General features: G+C 35.8%; 1 protein-coding gene and 1 long non-coding RNA gene across 5 annotated transcripts in view; one reads left to right on the forward strand and one right to left on the reverse strand.

Moving 5' to 3' along the window:
• LOC125649026 (spermatogenesis-defective protein 39 homolog) overlaps window positions 1-25,000 on the reverse strand; it is a 48,786-nt gene that overhangs the window by 5,470 nt on the left and 18,316 nt on the right. For 3 of the 4 annotated variants that reach the window (XM_048876235.2, XM_048876232.2, XM_048876236.2), the window contains exons 9-16: window positions 22,523-22,659; window positions 22,014-22,041; window positions 21,093-21,166; window positions 17,250-17,340; window positions 15,599-15,730; window positions 12,341-12,382; window positions 12,149-12,238; window positions 3,190-3,276 (exon numbers count right to left, since the gene is read on the reverse strand). In XM_048876235.2, coding sequence (XP_048732192.1) covers window positions 3,190-3,276; window positions 12,149-12,238; window positions 12,341-12,382; window positions 15,599-15,730; window positions 17,250-17,340; window positions 21,093-21,166; window positions 22,014-22,041; window positions 22,523-22,659 — 681 coding nt within the window. Of the gene's footprint in view, window positions 1-3,189; window positions 3,277-10,886; window positions 11,976-12,148; window positions 12,239-12,340; window positions 12,383-15,598; window positions 15,731-17,249; window positions 17,341-21,092; window positions 21,167-22,013; window positions 22,042-22,522; window positions 22,660-25,000 lie in introns of those variants that run through there. The other variant, XM_048876237.2, reaches the window with a different exon arrangement.
• Window positions 3,346-10,919, forward strand: LOC125649043 (uncharacterized). The gene is made up of 4 exons (XR_007360536.2): window positions 3,346-7,221; window positions 8,589-8,757; window positions 9,060-9,240; window positions 10,235-10,919. It is a non-coding gene; the product is annotated as an uncharacterized LOC125649043 (long non-coding RNA).

Raw genomic sequence — 25,000 nt, forward strand, 5'->3', positions numbered from 1 at the left:
ATATTTTGAATGAAATTTCCTTGCGCTAAACACCCCGTAACATCTCAATATTAAAGGAGTTTATATGGGGACAACAGTTTTACATGATCCGCCTATTCATTGAACGCGGGAAATAAAACGCAAGGCGACGTAAACTGTGCATTGTGACGCACATTTAGCCTATACTTTTTTCTCTTTTTCAAAGCAAACATATTATAAACAACAATAATACATTCCGTATGCAATGAAAAAGGCCGTTAAAACTAAACAAAATTAACCAATAAATTCAAAATGGTAAAAAAGTAACCGTAATTTTATCGTATATTCTTATTCAAAGAAACTCATGAACTCGTTCATCTATTTAGTCGTATTACGGTTTTATATGTATTTATTTGCTAAAACCTGTTACAATGATAATGATACTATTCACTTTCAACAAACTGAGTGTTTAAATTACGAATTGCACGTTAGAGTCTTCTATTATTGGCATTCAAAATAAAACACGAATAACTGTTGAAGCAGGTAATGGAAAAAATAAATGGCGGCGCCCATATGGATCACGAAAATTTCAGTGAACGTATATAGAGATTATTTCTTTTTCTTTTGCTGATTTTGACTTTTTTCTTTTACATACGTGTTACCTTTAGAGCCTTGCTTCGCGGACGGGCCTTCGGCCCGTCCGAGCTTCGCTCGGTATTAAATGATAATTACAGAGAACACAAAACATATGTTTGGGCAACAACAAAAAACTAGATTCATCGAAGACAGCTTGTAACAAGCATTTCGAGAAGTTTCACTTAAAACACATTTAAGAAATAGATTTCATTTTTGAAAATACGTAAGAGTATGAACTACGACTGAAGCAGACTCCATGGAGCGCTAATCCAATCTAATTAAAATCAGACTTCTTAGATCCACGTCGTATACTCTGCGTAAGTAGATCTGACATAACCTAATTAGGGGTCATGTTCAGATGAACTTTATGTCAGCCAATCAGCGCGTCGGCTTTGAAATCGTCGGTGTTCACAGTTCAAGGAAAATGGCTGCAATTGTTTGGTTTGAAAGAAAACATATCGCAGCTAGATGCAATGTCACAATGCACCGTTTACGTCAACTTGTGTTATATTCCTCGCGTTATTTATGTAAACTATCTTGAAAACTATTCAAATCGTACCCATCCCTATTCATACATAAATCGGAATTCACAAGTAATTTAATTTGGGTGTATTTCATATCGTACGTTTTGTTGTTTGTATGAACAGAATAGATTAGGCATTATTGCAAAAGTTTAAAATTCGTTATGCGAGAATATACAATTTTACAGTGTGGAATAAACTTCGTGGGAGAGAGATTACAGCAATTTGTTTACGAATTGCCAGGAACCGCCTAAATAGCCATCATTGTCTGTATGGTGTAATCTGACTGGCTGATAGTTCTCATGAATATTCCAAGCGAAAGGTCATGCAGATATGACCCCCAATGGGGTTATATCAGATCCTATTATAGCGATTGTGAGCGTATCCTAGGATCTGATTTTAATTAGATTGAGCGCTAATCATGAAGTTCATTAGTGCTTCCTGAAAAGTTGCCGGCATAAAGCACTGCATTTCATACCCACATGTATTTTCAAATTTAATATTTACATTCTACTTTCATTTCTGTTGTCGAAATTCCTAATGCCATTAAAATAGATGTACTATATTTATCAAGATTCCCATGCACATTGTTTACAATTGCATCGCATTCATGAGGAAATGGCTACCATTACAGTTTGTAAAGATATCAAAGGCAAAAACATTGGAAAGGTAAATTTATAGTTTTGAATGACTCATAAAGCATATCATTTTGTATCTTGAAAAAAAAAACTTAATATTTTCCATGGAAAACTTTGTAATATCATATTCCAAAATCAAGAATTAGTTTGGGGAAAAATTAATTTCCATTTTGTATTTCCCCTTCTCCACTTGGAAATTGCTGGATATGAATGAACAAGAGGTACTGTGAGAATGCTCACTAAGAATACCCCCCGCTTACCCCAATCTCCCAAAGGGTGTTGGTAATAGGTATAAACTACCTCTTTTCTGAGTGTAAAAAACAAATGGCATGACAAACCGAACCATATTGCTACTTCGATGTCCAGTGCGCGTGACCTTTGACCTTCTGACCCCAAAATCGATAGGGAACATCTTCATCCCATGGGTAGTCCATATGTATGATATGGTGACTGTAGGTGGAAAGGATAACGCTTTAGAGCCCGGAAACCATATTGCTACTTAGATGTCCAGTGTGCTTGACCTTTGACCTTTTGACCCCAAAATCAATAGGGAACATCTTCATCCCATGGGTAGTCCATATGTATGATATGGTGACTGTAGGTGGAAAGGATAACGCTTTAGAGCCCGGAAACCATATTGCTACTTCGATGTCCAGTGTGCTTGACCTTTGACCTTTTGACCCCAAAATCGATAGGGAACATCTTCATCCCATGGGTAGTCCATATGTATGATATGGTGACTGCAGGTGGAAAGGATAATGCTTTAGAGCCCGGAAACCATATTGCTACTTCGATGTCCAATGCACTTGACCTTTGACCTTTTGACCCCAAAATCGATAGGGAACATCTTCATCCCATGGGTAGTCCATATGTATGATATGGTGACTGAAGGTGGAAAGGATAACGCTTTACAGCCCGGAAACCATATTGCTTCTTCGATGTCCAGTGCGCTTGACCTTTGACCCCAAAATCGATAGGGAACATCTTCATCCCATGGGTAGTCCATATGTATGATATGGTGACGGTAGGTGGAAAGGATAATGCTTTAGAGTCCGGAAACCATTGCGTCTACAGACGGACGGACGGACAGACGGACAACCCGATTCCAGTATACCCCCCCCCCCCCCCCCCACAACTTGTTGCGGGGGGTATAAAAATAACTTAGGACCAGAAATGCATCAGCTGTTGACAAAACCTAATTCTTTACAACGTACATCATATATTCCAATGCATATAGGAGGAAAAACAACAGATATTTCCCTCTATACAATATTTTAACAGTTTACATATTTTGCTGAAATTTGATTGTCGTCATAAGTGATATTCAATATTTAAAGACGCATGTGCAAGTGGCAGACAGTGAATCAGGATGAATTGTATCGATTTGTAAATGGATAGTCCCTATAATTTCTAAAAAAAAATTCTTAGACACTCACCTCATCAGGAGCTGAAGTTCTATGCAGGATTTCACAGACCTTGTCAAAACCAATGACAGACACGTTCTTAGTATTACCAAACCAACCCTGTTAAAAGATATCCAAGGTTACAACAGTCATATTCAGGTATACTGTTTTCAGGCTGCAATAATACTCAAGTCGTTTTTTCGTGGTTTTTGTCGTTTTTTTGTGGTGTGTGTTATTTGTTTAGGTAATATATGTCTCTTGATAAAGACGCAGGTTGCGTTGAACATCTGAGTTTTAAATAACCAACAGTGCCGTGGCCTTTTCAATGCTTTTATAAATTTCTTTACTGGCCTTGTATCTTCTCAGATCCGACACTTTAAGAAAGTAGGGTGTTGTTGAGTTTTCGTGCTTATATATATATATATATATTTTTTTTTCTGTGCTTCATATTAAATATTTCTTCACTTAAGGCAGTTATGTTCATTTAAGAGTTCATTGCTATTTCTGTGCTTAATATGAAATATTTCGAATGCAATGTGTATCATGTATGATCCTCTTAAATGTACATTAAATAACTGTATCCCATTTCCATTCTCAATGACCGTGTAGCGTGTGACAGCGTGGCGAGAATTCCATCGTCATCAAAAGCAAGTTTTTTGACTTGCCTAGATGGTTGAGTGGTGTAGCGCGCTGGTTCATGCTGCTAGGAGATTTGGTTCCGCAGGTCGTGAGTTCAACCCCGGGTAGGGGCGGAAGTGGGTATCCAAATAAAGTGAAATTTTCTGTGCTTTATATATATATATATATATTATATAAATGCAGGCTGTCATTGCTGATCAAATCCTCGTCTGAAGGACTTTCTGAATTACGATAGATTTGGCAGCATACAAACTGTATCTCTAGACCTGATTTCTTGAATAATTTACATTTGTGACAGATGGGAAACAGTGTATCATCTTGTAAAAACTCAGTACAAGAAAAGCATTTTTTTTAGTTTGTTTCAATATATCAATGATATATTTGGTTAATATCACTATATATTTTGTTTCTACATTGCAAAAATTTTGTCCATACAAACACTAGTCCCTCACCTGAGCACTAGTTAAAAATAACACTAGTCCCTCATCTGAGCACTAGTTAAAAGTAACACTAGTCCCTCATCTGAGCACTAGTTAAAAGTAACACTAGTCCCAAGGGCTATGAAATCTAGAAGAAAAAAATTCCTGTTTTGAATATCTAAGCTAAATTCTAATATTCAGCAACAGTATATTTTATCAAAAACAAGTTGTGTTCTTAAAACTTCAATGCCCTCAAAAGTGCATATCCCGAAGAAAGGCTTTATATGATATAATATATGTATTAACATTTAATGATACGACTATTTTGGACCTATCCTAGAGTTTAAACCCTGGGGTTGCGAAATTCATCATTTTTTTTGGTACATTCTATTCTGTTTTTCCTAAGCATGCATTTACTTTTTAGGTCACTTGAGTAAACTCAGCAGATAATATATGATTTGTTTTTAAATTCTGAGAGTTCATTCTGAGAGGTCATTCAATGTACTTTGTTGAATTAACCTTATCCTTGAAGTTCTTGAAAATTAAGCATAGGAAATAATTTCCTTAGTTGTGTACAGGGCCGTAAATTAACCTTCAATTTGGAGGAGGCAGGAAATTAGGCGGGGGTCTGGGGGCCGCCCAGGCCCCCAGACGCTGAGCACATTTTGAGCACACTGAACACGTTTCGTGCAAAATCCTTGATTCTAGGGCCTTCTAAGATGTTACTTGACTAACTCATTCTAAAAGAAAGATTTGGAATGCTTTTTAAGGGAGGTATCATGTTCTTAGTTATTGGAAACAACATAAATTCTAATGAACTTTAAATTTTAATTTTTTTGGCTCAAATGTTGGAGGAGGCAGCTGCCTCCTCCGCCTCCATGTAATTTACGGCCCTGGTGTAAAACATTTTTTCTTTAAAAACCCAGTCTATAAAATGAAAAACAACAGTTCATTATATAAATCATGTTCTATATGTGAAGAAGGATTACGCAATGTTGTCCAATATCAACTCCTTTTTATATTTTTGCTGCAGAAACTTTAGCCATGAAAATCAATAATGAAAAAGATCTAACTTTATATAAGCATAAATAATACTGAAATTAAAAAGATTCCACATGCTAATGATTTACAGTCATTGTTCAAGCTAATAAATCAATGGAATCTACTCTAAAAGGCATTACAGAGGTCTGTGATCTGATGCAAGATGCCAAAATCCAAAATATATCATTAGTTACATTAGCAGTATCTCAGTCTACAGTATTCCTTTAACATTGTCAGAAAGTTTGATGTTTGAAATTGTGAAAATTGTGAAACTTACACTACATGTATTTAGTGAAGTACACGTGAAAAATGCCAAGAAAGGGTACTATGAGAATATATAGATGCCAACAGGACTTATTGGTCACCTGAGTATAAGTTATATGTACCATTAGTCCAAAGGGCTACAAATCTAGAAAAAAAATCCTGTTCTGAATATCTAAGCCAAATTCTAATATTCAGCAAAAGTATAAAAGACATGTTCTTAATACATCTTTCTTTTAAATGCCCTCAAAAAAAAGCCAACACTGGTGAAAGGCTTTACACGATCTAATATATGTAACATTAATTAACAAGATATGACTAATTTGGACCTATCCTAAAGTCAAAACCCTGGGATTGCGAAATTCACATCATTTTCTGCTTTTCTTAAATATGCATCTAGTTTAAAACTGTAAAAACAAACTTTAAGAAGTCATTTAAACGATAATGACAATAATCATTATGATAATTTTGTTTAACCCTTTCTCTACCGTATCGGTCAATATGACCGATAGCGCGTAAAAACAGGGCTACGCAAAAGGAGTGTCTATAAATCTTTGAAACTACGGACGTAATATATATGTTTTATATATCATATTTTTGGAAATTTTCTATATTTTTTAACTATGTAAAAATCAATTGAATAAATAAAGCCATTAAATTAAAAAAAGCATTTAAAATGAAAGATGACTTCGTCTAAATATTACGCAACGCTTTGTCGCAAGGCCATTTCCCCCCTCGGTATGATTTTTTTTATTTTCCCTATGAATGCAATATTTTTTATATTTTTGAGAAGCATATATTCCCTGCTTTCAGTACATATAAAAAATATTTTTAATGCCTGGCAAAGTTATAAGAAAATAGCAATTTTTTGCACATATACGTTGTTTTACGATTTTATTTCTCAATGTTTAAACAGATCGGCGTTTTAACTATATTTATATATGGAAATAGGGAAAAGTAAATACATTCTGTAAAAGTAGAGGAAATGTTCTTTTTGATGGACCCTTATAATTCTCTGTAGTTTTTATATTACGATAAAATGAAATTGGGACATGCTGCGCGGTTTTCTTAAAAATTAGCGACAAATCGACGTCGCTAACAGCAATCGACGCGCGTCGCACAATAAAGTGGTGAAAACTATTTGTATTGTCCTTTTTTTTTTTTTAGTAAATTCAGTACCTGTTGATACACTAAAACAACATACATACATGTATGAAATAATCAGCCTGGTATCTCTGCTTTTTTTAAAAAAAAAAAAAAAAAAAAAGCATAAAACCAATATTGGTTTATAACAGTTACACAACCTACATGTAACTTCATAAATGCTACATCGGCAGATTGAATTTAAAAAAGATTAATAAAGTACTTCAAATTCAAATATAAACGTTATATTTGTTCGGAATAGTAATAATTTTTTTCTCTGCCAAAGAAAGAAAACAAAAAAGAAGTTCGCCTATATATAGCCTGTATACTTTTATTTTTCCGTGATCCGGATCGCGGGCCTCGCGGGGTTTTCTGAAAGTGTGCACGGAGAACACACGTGTTTCCGTTTCAACGAAAACAAACACAGCTTCACCGTGACTGTCACAGCGAACGCTTGTATTTTATATCTTTAAAACGACCTGATGTCATCAGAAGAAGATGCTTTGGATCTCCTGTTGCAGGATGACCCAAACGATCATGCATTCAGTATAAATACGTACATGTAAGTTGATGTAGCCACATAGGCCGACTAAAAAGGAGAAAAAATGCGGTTTTGTTATGAAAAATTCACGATTAATTAACCGCGATTTGATGCCATGCTTTGTCGTTTCATGAAAGAAAATATTTATATTTTATGATATCTAAAACAAGTGAATAACACTCTGTCCGGGTCCGGCAGTTTGATTAACACCCCCCCCCCTTTTCCCCAGAATTATCTCCTTACCTGACGCGCGAGTGTAAGAAGGGGTTGTATTTAGTGTATAATGGGATGGGGTGGTTTTAATCAGACTGGGCATTCACGACCGCTGGTGAGAAGGCTATTTTCCAAGTTTTTTCCATGTTTATAAAAGAAATTATCTTTCTATGAAAAGAAAACACAATCTGTTAGGAAAACACAATTTGCATTATTGTAATGATAGAATTTATTATCATAATTTGAATTATTTTCTTTCTTCTGTAACAGAAATAAAAACAAAATGTGTGTTTGGGCCAAAATGGGGGTGGGTTAACATCAATCAAAGTCTGATTATGACAGGCTAATGAAAAATCATATTGATTTCTCTTTTATCCAAATGCATGTATTTTATATACACTTAATAGCTTATGACCATAAATTACATGTGATCCATACATGCTGGTACTTGTATGCTATGACCTGATGGGCATGTGTCCCATTCTTGCCGTCCTCCTCCGTGGCCGAGTGGTTAGAGCAAATTACACGGCCTCTCACCTCTGTCGGCGCGGGTTCGAATCCCGTTCGCGCCGGTAAGTGAGAAAGTTTTCCCAATTTACTTTCGAAAGATCGGTGGTCTCTCCCCAGGTATCTGGGTTCTCTCTTCCACCAATAAAAAAACTGGGTGCCACCAGATAACTGAAAAATTGTTGAGTTTGGCAGAAAACATCAATCAATCAATCCCCTTCTCTAATTTCGACTAAATCCACAGCCCATCAGAGTACCATACAAGGGGATTTAGACACTGGGTACCATTAAGAAGCAATTCAATTCAACTTTTATATCTGGGGTCATTCACTTTCCCTCAGAGTTTCAGTATTTTCGCTGGACCCTGTAGGTTTTAACCTGAATTTCTTCAGTATTTGCCCTCGTGTATAATATATGCTAGGCATAATGCAGATACCTACATGATACATATTTTTTTTTTCATTACCCACTCTGCTACTCTCGCAATGTATAATAAAATATTCGATTCATTTCTAACACATGTATGCAATCCCTTATCTTATCTTTAAATAAATTTGAGTAAATAAATTTAAGTGCGAAACTGTTCCATGCTACCGTGAAACTTAGATTTTGCTTTTCAAACATAAACCAACAATTCTTAATTGTAATTTCTTTTCTTCTTTAAAAAGGGTATTGACATCCCAATATTTAGTGGGAAGTTTCCAGGTATCATCCGCTAGCGACAGTCTACTGACAAATCCAGACATGCATTGGAAGGATGCTGATGTGGAGGACACAGGAACACCTGATCCCAGAACTGTGGCATTTCATTCGGGGTGACAACCTGGCTTTCAGTTGGTATGACTCTTTGAGGTTGAATATAGGGTTTAATCAGTATAAATGTGATTAACATTCAAATAAATCCAGATAATACATTCACAATTGGAATCATGGCATTATGGTACACTGATATGTGTGTACCATTTTACTGGTTTTTTTTTTTTTTTTTGCTTTTTTTTTTTTTTTTTTTGCTGCATAACTAGGGATCGTATACATACAAAATGAGACAATTTCTAATTAGTTTCTAATTATAAGGTATGACACGTTTTAAGGTATGGTGGCCAATACTGATTTTATTTTTATTTGCAATTTTCTTTCAGATATGGGACTCTATTATTCGGAAAACTGCAGATTTTATGAAGCTGTCTTTGACAGAAGATTTGGTTTTCTCCATCTGTGTTGCCACCAACCATTATGCTGAGATAGTCATAACTAGGGGGAAGGGTTGCCATATACTTCCCAAGGAAGTTTGCAGCCTCTCACTGAAGAGGAACTGTACAGGTATTACTAGTTTTAAAAACCGATATTGTGGCAGTGATTTCCAGTTTCAAAAGAATAATAAAATGCATAGTAAAAAGATTACCTTTACCAAAATTAATCTGGCTGTGAATGTACATGTAACTCATTTATTAAATGTGTACTACAATTACCTCTGATAAAATTTCATAAGTAATTAATGGCATACTTTTCAGAGGGCCTTGATTATCGAAAACATTTACAGAGCCAATTTGAGTATTCAAAAGCTTTGACAATACATTAGTATTTAGGACTAAGTATTAACGATGACGTTTAGTCTATTAACAATGATAGCTTTCATTCATATGTCGATTTGATATATCCCTGTGAGCTCGAAATAAAGGACACCACAGAGTCGTCCACTTCTGCTTCATACTTAGATATTTTATTGAAAGTAGACATTAACGGCAAACTAACAACTCAACTGTATGACAAACGGGATGATTTCAGCTTCTCCATCGTTTACTTCCCACATTTATGTAGCAATATTCCATTATCACCTGCATATGGTGTTTATATATCTCAACTGATTCGATATGCAAGAGCTTGTTCTGGGTATAGTCAGTTTTTAAATCGAGGTAAGCTACTGACAAACAAGTTGATGGTACAGGGATTTCAACAGTCTCGATTGAAGTCAGCATTTCGCAAATTCTATGGTCGTTATAACGATCTGGTTCGTCAATACAACCTCGCATTGGGTCAAATGCTGTCTGACGTGTTTCATACCGATTGTTAAGCGGTTCTTGGCACACTGATTTTGACTGCGGATAACTCCGTTTACGTGATCAGGATATGGGGCTCACGACGGGTGTGACCGGTCAACAGGGGATGCTTACTCCTCCTAGGCACCTAATCCCGCCTCTGGTGTGTCCAGGGGTCCGTGTTTGCCCAACTATCTATTTTGTATTGCTTGTAGGAGTTATGAGATTGATCACTGTTCGTTATCTTCACCTTGCATTAAGAAATACTTTTTTTCCAGATTTTTGTGCATTATCTTATACACGCCTGCTGTGAAGTTCCAGTCGATAGACAGATATTGGTCAACGCATGCCCCTGTCGGAACAACTCGTTATCAAGAATTATGTCTAGAAATAGGTTTCAAGAGGTTGAATATAAGAACATTTTTGTTAAATATGATGCAAGTACATTTAAATCTAGTGATTGAAAGTAAGTACTTGAACATTCGTTTATGTTGAACTTGGAGAGGAAAAATGGTTAGTACTTTTTGATAACATTTGATAAGGTGTTGTTGCTTAGCAACCAAATATAATTGAATAAAAATAGATTATTTTAGATTAACAATAATTGAAAGATCTTTGTTTTAATGTTGCAATACTTATTATATTTAATGGAACATAATGGCAAAACGTCATATTATTAGAAAATGATGGACAAGTATATAAAGTACGAAGTTTCCATTTGATGACCTTTGATCTTAATTCTCTTGATTATATTTTTTGTTAAAAACCTTTTAAAATGATTAAGATCTATTTAAAGATTATATTTTTAAAATAATGTGACATTTACTAATCATCATGGATTGTAATTACGTTTAAATTGTGTCGAATGGATGCAGAAAGGCAAATTATGGTCAAAATTGTACTATGAGTGTTGTTACTTAGCAACCAAAAATATTTGTTTGTCAATAAAATTGATTAGTTTGATTTTGTTCTTTTTGTAGTATATTAAAAGGCACATTAGCTCATACATTTAGAATTTCCTATTTTTGACTCTAATCTAGTGAGAGGGGTCGTAATATATATATTTCAGAGAAAAAAGATTGCAAAAATGTGCACTTATATGACCTTTGACCCCGTAGACCTATATGAGGTCATGGAATACATTGACAAATTTTATAAGAAATTGTTCCCTGTCCAATTCCTAACAAAATTACATGTCATATGCCTACCCCAAATTGTGATCCATGCAGATTTAAATCGATTTTAAAATACTGTCATTTAGTCTCTAAAAACCTCTAAAATGTGCCGGTAGAGAAAGGGTTAATATTAAAAAGTATAATAGATAAATCTATTTCTCTTTGAAAAGAAGGATTATAAAAACGGACCACAAGCTACAGCTAAAGTGGGGAGGTCCTTTACAATTTTGGTAAATGACTGCCTTCTCCTAAATACCTATTTAGTTTCAATTTGTATCAATAGCATTAGAAAAGATATCATTCAAATGTTTTACACATACACACTATATATACCAAGTATGGCCCCATCCTGGAGTCAGAACCTTTACCCCGGGGATCATGAAATTAACAATTTGATACAGGAATTCCTGCTCTACATCACTACGCATTTAGTTTTTCTTAAGATCGATATGTAGTTGTAGAGAGTATGCAATGTTCGCTACATTCTGTTACTAGTAACGTGATATTTTACTTGTTTATTTTGTTTAAATGTAATCCCTTTATAAAATGGCTAACAGTTGTTTTCTGAGGTCGTATATGATATCACACTAGCGGGTTATGCAAATTTTTTATGCAATGATTGCTACCTTCATCACCCAATGAAACAAAAAAAGAGAGACATTTTATTGTTTATATTTTTATGCATTTTTAGAAAATATAAACTAGAATTATAAAGTTCTAAAATACCATATGGTTGACCCATTTGTTACGTTAAACGGAACAGACAATGCACCCTTTGACCTTGATGACGCTCCATATTTGGTATTGATTATGAAGACAGGTGGTACTAGAAAACCGGATCAAACTAGTTTGAAACAAACATGTATTCATTGCATGATGAAAGCAATGTCAATTTCAAAAGAAATATAAGAGAAAAGATTCAGTGAATGTAAATAGTATGTAGTATCTCACAGAAAAAACTAATAAGTACTGTAAAGCTGAAGAGATTGACTAGTTATACCTAGTTATACATCATACCTTAGCTGTGAGGAGTTCCTCAATGCCATTCCATTGTTTTAACCTTGACCTTGCTGACAGGGCAGTCCAAATGTACTGTTTGTCTGATAACTAAGCAAAAAAAAAAAGTTTTAAAATACACAAATATGTTATAAATCATTTTTTCCACTTTCAGTACATCAGATCATAATGCTTCAGACAATGGCGCCTCACCTGGTGTTGTGTCTTTATAGCTAAAGGAGATGTCAGAAGATTCTGAAATTTAAGTAAAAAGATCTTTTAAAATAAGGTATCAATCTTTTTTTTTTATCTGTTATTGATGTATGTAATATGAAATTTGAAATGCACCCAGAATTTCTTTCTTTGGCAAAAATAGGTTTTGTCAACAAAAATCTCCTGATTGTTTACTTTTGCTAGACAGAGGAGGGCCCCATTAACGACAATGCTCACAGACTTGTTTAAACCACAGGCACTTAGGGCACGGATCATGATCATTCCACCCCCTACATACATACATGCCAACTTTTAAAAATCCCCATGGGGGATTTTGCGCGCGACGACCTTTTTTCAAAGCTCAAAATTCACGACATTTTAGCATGAAAATAAATATTTGTCCTTTCAAATAAAATATCAATCAAATCATTGTTAATGTATCATTATATATTAATACAACATCAAATGTGTTTGACCATTAACTAATATATAAAAAAAACTTTGAAAGATATACATTAATATTTTATTAAAATCATCTATTCAGCAAAAAATCTTCTCCAACAAGTCACATATATAATATCAAATAATATTTAAGGTTGCATCCTTTTACACCATACAATAAACATTGGCTGGTCTATATATCAAAATTTAAATTAAATCACATGCATTTAGGTACGACTGCAAAGGCGATCTTGCTTGTCTGTAAACATGGGCTTGCAGAGACTGGTGGAATAATCTGCATTGCAACCAAAAAAGGAGTGATCTGCCCTGCTATGAAGTTTGCGAACAAACCCTTTGCACCCATGACATCTGAAATAATTACCAGGAAAAAAAACCCACATCAAAATATTCCGTTTTACTTGTAAATTAAGGCTACTTGCTAAATAAAAAATTCAGTACAGACTTGTGCGAATTACGCATCACAAAGTATATTTAATGAATACTACACTATATAGACTATATAATACATCGCTATAGACGGATAGATTTGGATAGCCTATATTATTATAGTTGGAAAAAATATATACTTGACGTACCTTATTGCAAATTTTGGATGCTGTCAGAGAGAGGCGGAATGTCCGATTGTTTGGTGGTGACACTAGCATCGTTGTCATTCACGTTTGTGTAAAGGATAGGTCAATTTGAAATCCGTCTTCCCGATTAATTACTATCAAAACATGCTTCGTACTGTCCAATAAACACCCCGACACAGGCCAACCCGACACCATGCGACACAGGTAAACAGCAATGGCTGACTATTGTCCCGATTTCTGATTGGCCAGTTCAGAAATGACGCGGGATTTCCAATTCTGGTCACGAGATTTCACGATTATCCCGCTTTCAAACTCGTTTTCAATCGTGAAATCGGAAATTTTGGTCGGAAAAAATTTCAAATCGGGATTTTAGGGTAATTTTGCTTTCCCGATCGGGAAAGCGGGACCGGAGGGTAAAATCGGGAAGATCCCGCCTAAATCGGGAAAGTTGGCATGTATGTACATACACACACCATATCTTTTCTGATCTGGGATAGACTCATTTTTTTCTACTTATATTTTGTAAATAGGCATTAAAGATGATTCAAAAATGTTATTTTTTGTCTCTGTCACATATTAGTAAAATTCCCGTTATTATGCTAAAGTGGAACCTCGTTATTACGTTCCCCCTTTAATATGTTAGTCCGCATATTACGTTGGAATTTCAAAGCACAAAACCATTTCTTAACAAACCTATATAAAATAGACCTCGTTATCACGTTGTCCTAAGATGGGACTCAGTATTACGTTGTAAAAATTTCAACAAAAACGTAATATAAACCCTTAATTATTCAATAGTGATTCTCAAAATAATAAGCCATTCACACTTTGACTGCCTGAGGCAGTCACCACATAAATTTCCTTGTCTGTTTGGGGATTAGAGACGCTTGACTGATCACGCTTCAATAGATCTAGAGACATCAATACAGGTAAATACCCCATATTGAAGCTAGTGATAAACAATTAAATAATGTTTATTTAGATATTGTACTCTATGAAATTTACTTCATTTTTCATATTTTAATAATCAAAGAAATAATAATTTTTCAACCACCTGTGTGTTCAGCATAGTGTGATTACCTTCGTTATTAAAACTCTACTTACAGACAGCTTTGGTACCAAACATGAAGGACGAGATTTATCGTAGCAATGTTAAAACAGCTTGGGTAACTGCTTGGACATAGGTGACTAAAGGTGTTCAATTAAAAATTGTCCATTGTTTGGACATGCAGCTTGGGTGTTCGTAAATCTCGTCCATACATACACCAATCAGACTGTCCAGTGCATGGCATTTACCTCAGTGAATATTCTAAAATCCCTTGATGTGCATGTGATTTTAATGCCATCATTTAGCATTATAAATGAAATCTTCGTGCATCATTATATTTTTTCTATGTGGATTGCGCTTAAATTGTTCTCCGTGTTTATCATTGGTGAGAAAAGTGTGTAAGTGTTGGGTATCGTGTGCGTTTTGTGTCTATAGTTTTGTTGTTTTGGGGGTGGGATTTTTTTTATTGTGCTGTGTATTGTGTTATAAGAGAACTTAATAAAAACGATGTTTTGTTATTATTTATTTTATAAGAATGTTGAATACGAACCGGAACGAGTTATTGAGAGAAATTTACATGAACGCACTATGTTAAAGTCGAACAAATGGCGGTCCAAACGAATGCAGAAAAGCAACGTTTATCAAAACATCCTTATGTATCCTACACCAGACATAAAGAAAAGGGATAAGAACATGAAGAAATGTAAATAAAACAAAGTATCATAGTCTTTTAAACAAAGAAACAGTAAAGATATATTCACACACCCCTTCACGGAGTACCAACGAAAGATATACAATTTCCAAATGATATATTTAACGGATTTCACTTGGAACGTTTATTACGTTGCCCCCGGTATTACGTTATTTTATCGTGTACCAAAATTGGTTAGAATTGGTTCAGCTATTCAAAACAAAAAGAAGCTGAAAAGGCTGTAAATGTTAAAAAAAATTACAACCAATGCCCAATGTACATCACACAATGTCAAGCAAAAGCAGAGAGAATTACTTAAAGAATAAGTGGTAGGGACTTCTGAATCACTTTGACGTATCCATGGTATTTGAGATACTGAAGTTCAACTGTAATTGTGCAATCCTGTATAAATAAATGACATTATCATCTTTAGGTCTTGACATGAAGAAAGCCTCTTTTGATAACAGGAGAATAAACAAACTTACCTCAGCATCACGCCCATGGTAGAAACAGTTGTAATACAGGGTGGTTATCAGGGGCATGTTAAGGATGCTGACCTTCCGTGGGTACTGCTTAAATACCAGGTTACCCTGGGCCTCTGATTTACTGTCCGCATCCTGTAATAAATCAGCAAGACATTGTGTCACTCTCATATGACAACTAAATTCTGGAATTTCTTGCCAACAGTAAAATATGTGCATGATGTAATATTTTGTGGTTATTGCTTGTATGGACCCAGGATTTAGTTCACTTTCCCAATTAACTCTGGTATATATCTAACATTACATGAAGAAATAGTACACACTATTCTCTCCAGTCAACATCACCACCGTGGCCAAACATCATTTGGATACAACCATTCCTACACAGGATACAATTGTGCTTTTAATGCAGAATACAACCAACCCCTACGGCAATTTACACTATTCTCTCCAGTCAATAACTACACACTATTCTCTCCAATCAATAACTACACATTATTCTCTCCAGTCAATAACCACACACTATTCTCTCCAGTCAATAACCACACACTATTTTCTCCAATCAATAACTACACACTATTCTCTCCAATCAATAACTACACACTATTCTCTCCAGTCAATAACTACACACTATTCTCTCCAATCAATAACTACACACTATTCTCTCCAGTCAACATCACCACCGTGGCCAAACATCATTTGGATACAACCATTCCTACACAGGATACAATCGTGCTTTTAACGCAGAATACAACCAACCCCTATGGCAATTTACACTATTCTCTCCAGTCAATAACCACACGCTATTCTCTCCAGTCAATAACTACACACTATTCTCTCCAGTCAATAACTACACACTATTCTCTCCAATCAATAATCAATAACTCTCCAGTCAATAACTACACACTATTCTCTCCAGTCAATAACTACACACTATTCTCTCCAATCAATAACTACACACTATTCTCTCCAGTCAATAACCACACACTATTCTCTTCAATCAATAACTACATACTATTCTCTCCAGTCATTAACTACACACTATTCTCTCCAGTCAATAACTACACACTATTCTCTCCAGTCAATAACTACACACTATTCTCTCCAGTCAATAACCACACACGATTTTCTCCAATCAATAACTACACACTATTCTCTCCAGTCAATAACTACACACTATTCTCTCCAGTCAATAACCACACACTATTCTCTCCAGTCAATACACACTATTCTCTCCAGTCAATAACCACACACTATTCTCAAGAATCAATAACTAAACACTATTCTCTCCAGTCAATAACCACACACTATTCTCTCCAGTTAATAACTACACACTATTCTCTCCAGTCAATAACTACACACTATTCTCTCCAATCAATAATCAATAACTCTCCAGTCAATAACTACACACTATTCTCTCCAGTCAATAACTACACACTATTCTCTCCAGTCAATAACCACACACTATTCTCTCCAATCAATAACTACATACTATTCTCTCCAGTCAATAACTACACACTATTCTTTCCAGTCAATAACCACACACTATTCTCTCCAGTCAACAACTACACACTATTCTCTCCAGTCAATAACTACACACTATTTTCTCCAGTTAACAATACTAGCTACAGGCTATTAAGGATATGTCTTGTACCTCTATTGGCCACTGTCTTTCCAGCAGGGAAGCATGCTGCTCTACCAAATTTGCCTCATGAGTTAAATCTGGCTCAGGAAGAAAATGTGCTCTGTGAAATAAGAAATAACATTTAATAATTAATCATCTGTCCAAACCCTGATTGCTACGGACCTAGGCTGAAACCATCATCAGATACCCACGGTCAGTTGCACTTCTACCCACAGTCAGTCGCACTTCTACCCACAGTCAGTCGCACGATACCCACGGTCAGTCGCACGATACCCACGGTCAGTCGCACTTCTTTTACCTTTTATGTGGGTTTCCGATGATGGGCTGAAACAAGAACTGCCTAATCCTGACATAGTATTATCACTGAACATGTATCTATTAACTTTAGTAGCAATGATAGTTTGATGAGTTTAGAGCAGACAGAAGTGTGCTAATCTATTATAAATGTCAAACTAGGCCAGTCCTATAAAGGTACTAATACTGTAATTGTATCATATGTGAAGTGTACAACATTTAGTGGACATTAAGTTTTAGATTTATAATGATTTTATTCACAAATAGTGAAAGGGATTGGGCAGCAGACATAGCCTATTTTAGCCCTCTCCCAGAACTTAACTGCACATTAAGGGTTTACTTGTTTAGCTTGGATTTCATTTGACATTTTTATTTTACAACTAATATACATACAAGTAAGTCAACCCATAACGATAGACATTTTGTAATGTACTTGATTTGGCGGAAAGTCTCTTCTACTAAAAGCACTAAAAATACTATACTGCAAGATGTAATATGCCTGCAAGTTTCATCCATATTAGGGCAGAGTAGAAATATTGTAAAGCTGAAGACCAAAGACATGAGCTTCAATATCATTCATATTTCACCTGAATACAAGCTACAATAAATTCCTTTGATTTTGATTTTTATCAATAATGATGGTGTAAAAAGTAGAAAATGTAAATCTGAGTAACACAGTGCAACTCTTTGGTCACAACTTAGTAAAACCATTCCCATTGACTTAATAAATGACAATTTTCCTCATATTCATCATGTGTTGACTTATGCAGTCTTCGACGTTAACCAGTGGCCCGATGCCCGAGGCCAGTAAAATCGGGATCAGGCTTCTTAAAGTATTAAACCCTGGAGTCCGGCGGGCCTGTAAATGTTTTCTTATATGTTCTGTATATATTACAAATAAAGCGTGAGATTGACTCAGACTAAATGTCATGACTTAGTAGTCAAATTTCGCATAAAAAAATTATCAACCATGCTGCCTTTTCTGAAGTATAAGGAGGGGGCTCGTCCGGGAAATTCAAAACCACCCAAGCGTATTTCACAATCACAACCATCCGATATAAAAAAAACCCAAAAAACTGTCGTACGAGGAGAAAAAAACGAAAATTCATGCCCCAATGGACCGAGGGCAGTGTTCGAAATTAACCGTAGACCGATAGACCGAGTCTATGTCAAATGGCATTGGTTTATGCCAACTGTAATTGAGATAGACCAAATTGTCTATGCCAATTTTCTAGATTTAAAGCAATAAAGTTATCCAAGAGGGCCTTGCATGGTCAGTCGACGTCTGATAAACATTATGAGGAAAGGATGATATTACAGAAATGGAAAGAAAATACACTTTCTAAGTACCGGTATATTAGAAGTCAATGAAAATGTTTTAAATTTGTGTTATTATTTTTTCAATGTTGTGGTCTATGCCAATTTGATGAGGTCTAAGTCATCTTGTTTTGGCATAGACCTGTGGTCTATACCAAGTTTTAAACCAATTTCGAACACTGCGAGGGTAGGCCTTGGCTAACATTTTAAAAGTGATTCTGGAGAAAACAAATTGTTTTGTACGTGGTGTATACAAAACAAAGTTGAACATGAGCTGCTGATGTATCTGCGAGATTAATATGTTGAAAAATAAGATAATCCTTTTAATGTCAGTTGTTCTCTAACTATGATGATCTTGACCTGTATTTTCCTACAGTAGAAGAACTGTGCATGTGTCTATAGAGTAGAATCAGCAAATAACAAGAGGTCAAATTAGAAAAAAACATTTTGGGCCTGCAAAATGGTATTCGGGCTTGCACAATTATTATACTGGGAGGCCCGAAGGGCCTGTGCTTTACAAAGTTTTTCGTGAAGACTGCTTATGTTTAGTGAGGAGACACAGATGCCTGGCATACATAAAGTTATTTCTTGGCACAATCAAGTTGCATATAACTAGAGATTGTACAAATGTCTCCCCAGCTCCCCAAATTGGGGATGCTCCAAATGAAACCTCCTACCCTTAATGTACTGCATGGTATGGAAGAGAAAGCGTGTGCAGGAACATAGATATAATGAACTCCGATAAGCCACAAAGAAGTGTTCACAAGCTATTTTACATCATCCACCCCTCTTAGATCCACTATAATTTTTAGGAAAACAAGATGAACTGTGAGCAATGCTCACTAAGAATACCCCCCGCTTACCCCAATCTCCCAAAGGGTGTTGTTAATAGGTATAAATTACCTCTTTCCTGAGTGTAAAAATATGGTATGCATTTGTAGAAGAAAATGGAAGATATAGTCCGAACACAAATCCATGGCATAAACCTATAATTTTGACCTTGAGATCAAAGGTCAAGGTCATAAAGAGGTCATGAATGTACATGACACATCGTCTCATGGTGATACACTCATGTGTCAAATATGGTATGCCTATGTCAAAGAACAAAGAAGTTATGGCCCGGACACAAATCCATTGTAAAAAACCTTTAATTTTGACCTTGAGGTCAAGGATCAAGGTCATATAGAGGTCATGAAGGTACTTGACACATCGTCTCATGGTGATACACTCATGTGTCAAATATGGTATGCCTATGTCAAAGAACAAAGAAGTTATGGCCCGGACACGAATCCATTGTAAAAACCTTTAATTTTGACCTTGAGGTCAAGGTCATATGGAGGTCATGAAGGTACATGACACATCGTCTCATGGTGATACATTCATGTGTCAAATATGGTATGCCTATGTCAAAGAACAAAGAAGTTATGGCCCGGACACGAATCCATTGTAAAAAACCTTTAATTTTAACCTTGGGGTCAAGGTCATATGGAGGTCATGAAGGTACATGACACATTGTCTCATGGTGATACACTCATGTGTCAAATATGGTATGCCTATGTCAAAGAACAAAGAAGTTATGGCCCGGACACGAATCCATTGTAAAAAACCTTTAATTTTGACCTTGGGGTCAAGGTCATATAGAGGTCATGAAGGTACTTGACACATCGTCTCATGGTGATCTACCTGTGTGCCAAATATGGTATGCCTAAGTCAAAGAACAAAGAAGTTATGGCCCGGACACGAATCTGCACAGACAGACAGACAGACAGAGTGATTCCTATATACCCCCCAGAACTTCGTTCGGGGGGTATAATAATTGGATCCTCCTGTCCTGACAATATGCATATCTACAAATGGCAATGAAGCATTGTACAAAGTTCCAAATCTATCCGATAAGCCATATAGGAGGAGAAGTGTTCACAAGCTATTTTACATCCTCCACCCCTCTTAGATCCACTGTAACTTTTAGGAAAATAATTGGATCCTCCTGTCCTGACAATATGCACATCTACAAATGGCAATGAAGCATTGTACAAAGTTCCAAATCTATCCGATTAGCCATATAGGAGGAGAGGCGTTCACAAGATTTTGTGACAGACAGACGGATGGATGGACAGAAAGTACAACCCCCTGAAAGAGGGGAGACATAATGAGGTTTGACTGTACATGTAGATACTGTTATATTTCATCAGTCTATACTAGCAGAATGGGGGAGGGTATTTGAAACAGAAAATAACTTACTTTAAACAGCCTCTTAGGGCAGACATCTTTCCCCTGACATCTGGTGCACTGATTGCTTGTCTGTACTTTAAGATCTACACCAAAGCAAAACATCAGACATTGAAAACGATTCATTTCATAGTTCAAAAACCTAAGTCAGAACAAATATCTAGTCTTTAATTAGAGGGAACAATTAGCGTTTAATATAAGGGACAGTTTGGTGTTTAATAAAAGGTACTATTTAGTCTTTCATATGAGGGACTATTTGGTCTTTGATATGAGGGACTATTTAGTCTTTGATGTGAGGGACTATTTGATCTTTGATATGAGGGACTATTTGGTCTTTGATATGAGGGACTATTTGGTCTTTGATATGAGGGACTATTTATCTTTGATATGAGGGACTATTTGGTCTTTGATATAAGGGACTATTTGGTCTTTGATGTGAGGGACTATTTGGCCTTTGATATGAGGGACTATTTGGTCTTCGATGTGAGGGACTATTTGGTCTTTGATATGAGGGACTATTTGATCTTTGATATGAGGGACTATTTAGTCTTTGATGTGAGGGACTATTTGGCCTTTGATATGAGGGACTATTTGATCTTTGATACGAGGGACTATTTGGTCTTTGATATGAGGGACTATTTAGTCTTTGATATGAGGGACTATTTGGTCTTTGATATAAGGGACTATTTGGTCTTTGATGTGAGGGACTATTTGGCCTTTGATATGAGGGACTATTTGGTCTTTGATGTGAGGGACTATTTGGTCTTTGATATGAGGGACTATTTGATCTTTGATATGAGGGACTATTTAGTCTTTGATATGAGGGACTATTTAGTCTTTGATGTGAGGGACTATTTGGTCTTTGATATGAGGGACTATTTAGTCTTTGATATAAGGGACTATTTAGTCTTTGATATAGGGGTCATATCTTACAGCTGCTTCTTCTGTCCGGTTCAACATCCTACAAGTAAAAAAGAAGACTTAACTTATCACTGAGTTAACCAAGTTATTAAGTAACTAATTCACATTTATCTCCCAACAGGAAGATCTAAACAAAGGAATTGATACTGGTAATTAAATAAGGATTAAATAGGAATATTTCAAAGCATTATCTCCATTTTCACGAATGTTTACAACGTTTTTAAAATCGCTTAGGCATATTCCCCTAAGCATGTCCATGTAGTGAGCTTGATTGTACCTCAAATCTACATTTTTGAACAGTCAAAATATTGAATGCTGTTAACTCATGGACAAGGCACAATCTGATTAATCAGATCCATTAATCTGCTCGCATAGTTACGCGAGCCGATCAAAGGATCTGATTTTAATCAGATTGGGACAAGGTGGACACATGTACAATGTATATTGCATCACTATAAACTGTGCCTGGTTAGTGGCTTCTGATGGGAAATAACCTGGGTTCTGTATCAGTGTGTACTCACCCCAGGACATTTCCGAGCTCTTTGAAGTCGTAATGGGCCCTGAGGTAGCTCACATAGTGACTGACTGCAACAGGACGTCTCTGGAGCTCCAGGTTAAACAGCGACGGTTTGACAGTTTGTCTCAAAAATAAAATCACCTGTAAATATATTAGGGCTGTTCCATTAAAACATATGAGGTACCCGGGGACGGCAATTAAAAAAAAATCTATGGGTGCTTGTCATTGGTAGAAAATTGCATATATGGTGGGTACCTACTGCCAGAAAACTGCATCTGTGGGTGGTTGTTTTGATAAAATCTTTATTTTTTACCGAAACTGAGAGGAATGCAACAAGAGAAGGGAAGGGTTGAAAGTAGAATGTGAAACAAACGCCGTTTTCTGTCTTCATTTTATCTCGGTCGATGAGGTTCCGCGATCCGGTTATCGTTTCCAGTTTGACTCTAAAATTATAGCGACCGGAAATTAGGATTATCTCCCTTGTCCAAAATGGAAAACGAAACGTGCTCGTGGTCCATTGAAACGGTTGTTGATTTTTTCTAGCTGCAATAATGTAGCCCTATCCAATTTTTTTTATTCTGACGTTTTCGGGATGAGGCTACAATTCCATAGGATCTCCGTAATGGTGCAAAATAATTTTATGAATAACCGATAATAAACTCTGCACTGTGTATTAGTCCCAAATGTTGTTTACACCAAAAGGAGTACCAACTTTGTGCTCGGGCATGTCTAATAAAGGTGTTTTTCATTAAATATATTGTACAGCATGCAAATTTCTTCGTCTGCTTCGCCATGCTTGTTATCGCGAAATCTCGTAGGTGGATCTAATGAAAAAGCTAAACATTGACAATCGGCACGAAAATGTAGTTACTTGAGCCACTTCGACAAAGAAAGGAAAATCATATTGTTGCAGAAAGAATTTACACTCTGCTGTTCGGTTTTTAACTTGATATTAAATTTAAACCTTTTCAATACCGACGAAATAGCTTTCGCCTCCATACTTGTCCATTAATGTAAATACTACTTTATATGACATATGCAAATGACTTGACAATCGGAAGTTGAAACTTCAGTACATCAAACATGGCGCACAAATATGAATCGAGAAATTGGAATTTATCGAAATTGTTGAAAACGGTAGAATAGAGCCTCACAAATCTTAAGTTGCAGATTGTAAATTTATATATTGACTAAGAAACATAGAATATCATTTTATTTATGTAAAGAGACACATTTTCTTGTTTTTTAATACTCAAAATACTAGTCAATTTTAAAACTTTTAATAGTTGTTTTTGAACATTTACAATACTAGACTTTTTATGAACAGGTAGACTTATAAAATTAATTTAGTTCATCATGTTTAAGAAAGACAGTCTTGATAAAATAAATTGATGGTTCTATGATCAAGCTTCATTGATGGCCAGTTATTTGAATGGTGATGTAACACCCAAGATACTCTTCTCTTTACTATCATGCTTGGGAACATCTGAAAATAGACCTCTATTCAGGGGTTATAAATAAGTCATTCATACATATTGAATTTAAAGAAAAAGTGTATTTCAAATTTATTTCACTTCTATGGGTGGTGCCGCACTATCTAAAATTGCTTCTGTGAGTGGTCCCTCATTACATTTTTATGCTTCTATGGGTGGTTACCCAAATTTTAAAGTGCCTTCCCCGGGTACCTCATATGTTTTAATGGAACAGCCCTTACAATATAAAGTGAATAAAATTTCACGAGTAGTCTTTATACGACATCTGCTGACAATCTAGAACAAAATTTGACAGATATTATAAAGCAAGTTAAACAAGAGGCCCATGGGCCACATCGCTCACCTGAGTCACCTTGGCCCATATTTAAAGATTTTCCCTAAATATGCACATATAAAACTTTGATCCCTATTGTGGCCCCAACCTACCGCCAGGGGCCATGATTTTTACAAACTTTAATCTTCACTATGCCAGGAAGCTTTCATGTAAATGTAAACTTCTTTGGCCCGATGGTTCTTGAGAAGATTTTTAAAGATTTTCTCTATTTATTTGTATGTAAAACTTTCAGCCCCTATTGTTGGTCCCATCCTATCCCCCAGGGTTCACAATTTTAAAAACTTGAATCTGCACTATGTCAGGAAGCTTTCATGAAAATTTGTATTTTCCCAGTCCAGTAGTTCTTGAGAAGAAGATTTTAAAAAAAATTCCCTATTTATTCCCATGTAAAACTTTTGTGGCCCAACCTACCCCCGTGGGCCATGATTTGTACAAACTTTTAATCTGCACTGTGTCAAAAAGCTTTCATGTAAATCTTAGCTCCTCTGGCCCAGTGGTTCTTGAGAAGAAGACTTTTAAAGATTTTCCTTATTTATTCCCATGTAAAACTTTGATCCCCTATTGTGGCCCCAACCTACCCCCGGGGGCCATGATTTGTACAAACTTGAATCTACACTATGTCAGGAAGCTTTCATGTAAATCTCATCTCTTCTGG

This window comes from Ostrea edulis, chromosome 5 (assembly GCF_947568905.1).
Source record: "Ostrea edulis chromosome 5, xbOstEdul1.1, whole genome shotgun sequence".
NCBI lineage: Eukaryota > Metazoa > Mollusca > Bivalvia > Ostreida > Ostreidae > Ostrea > Ostrea edulis.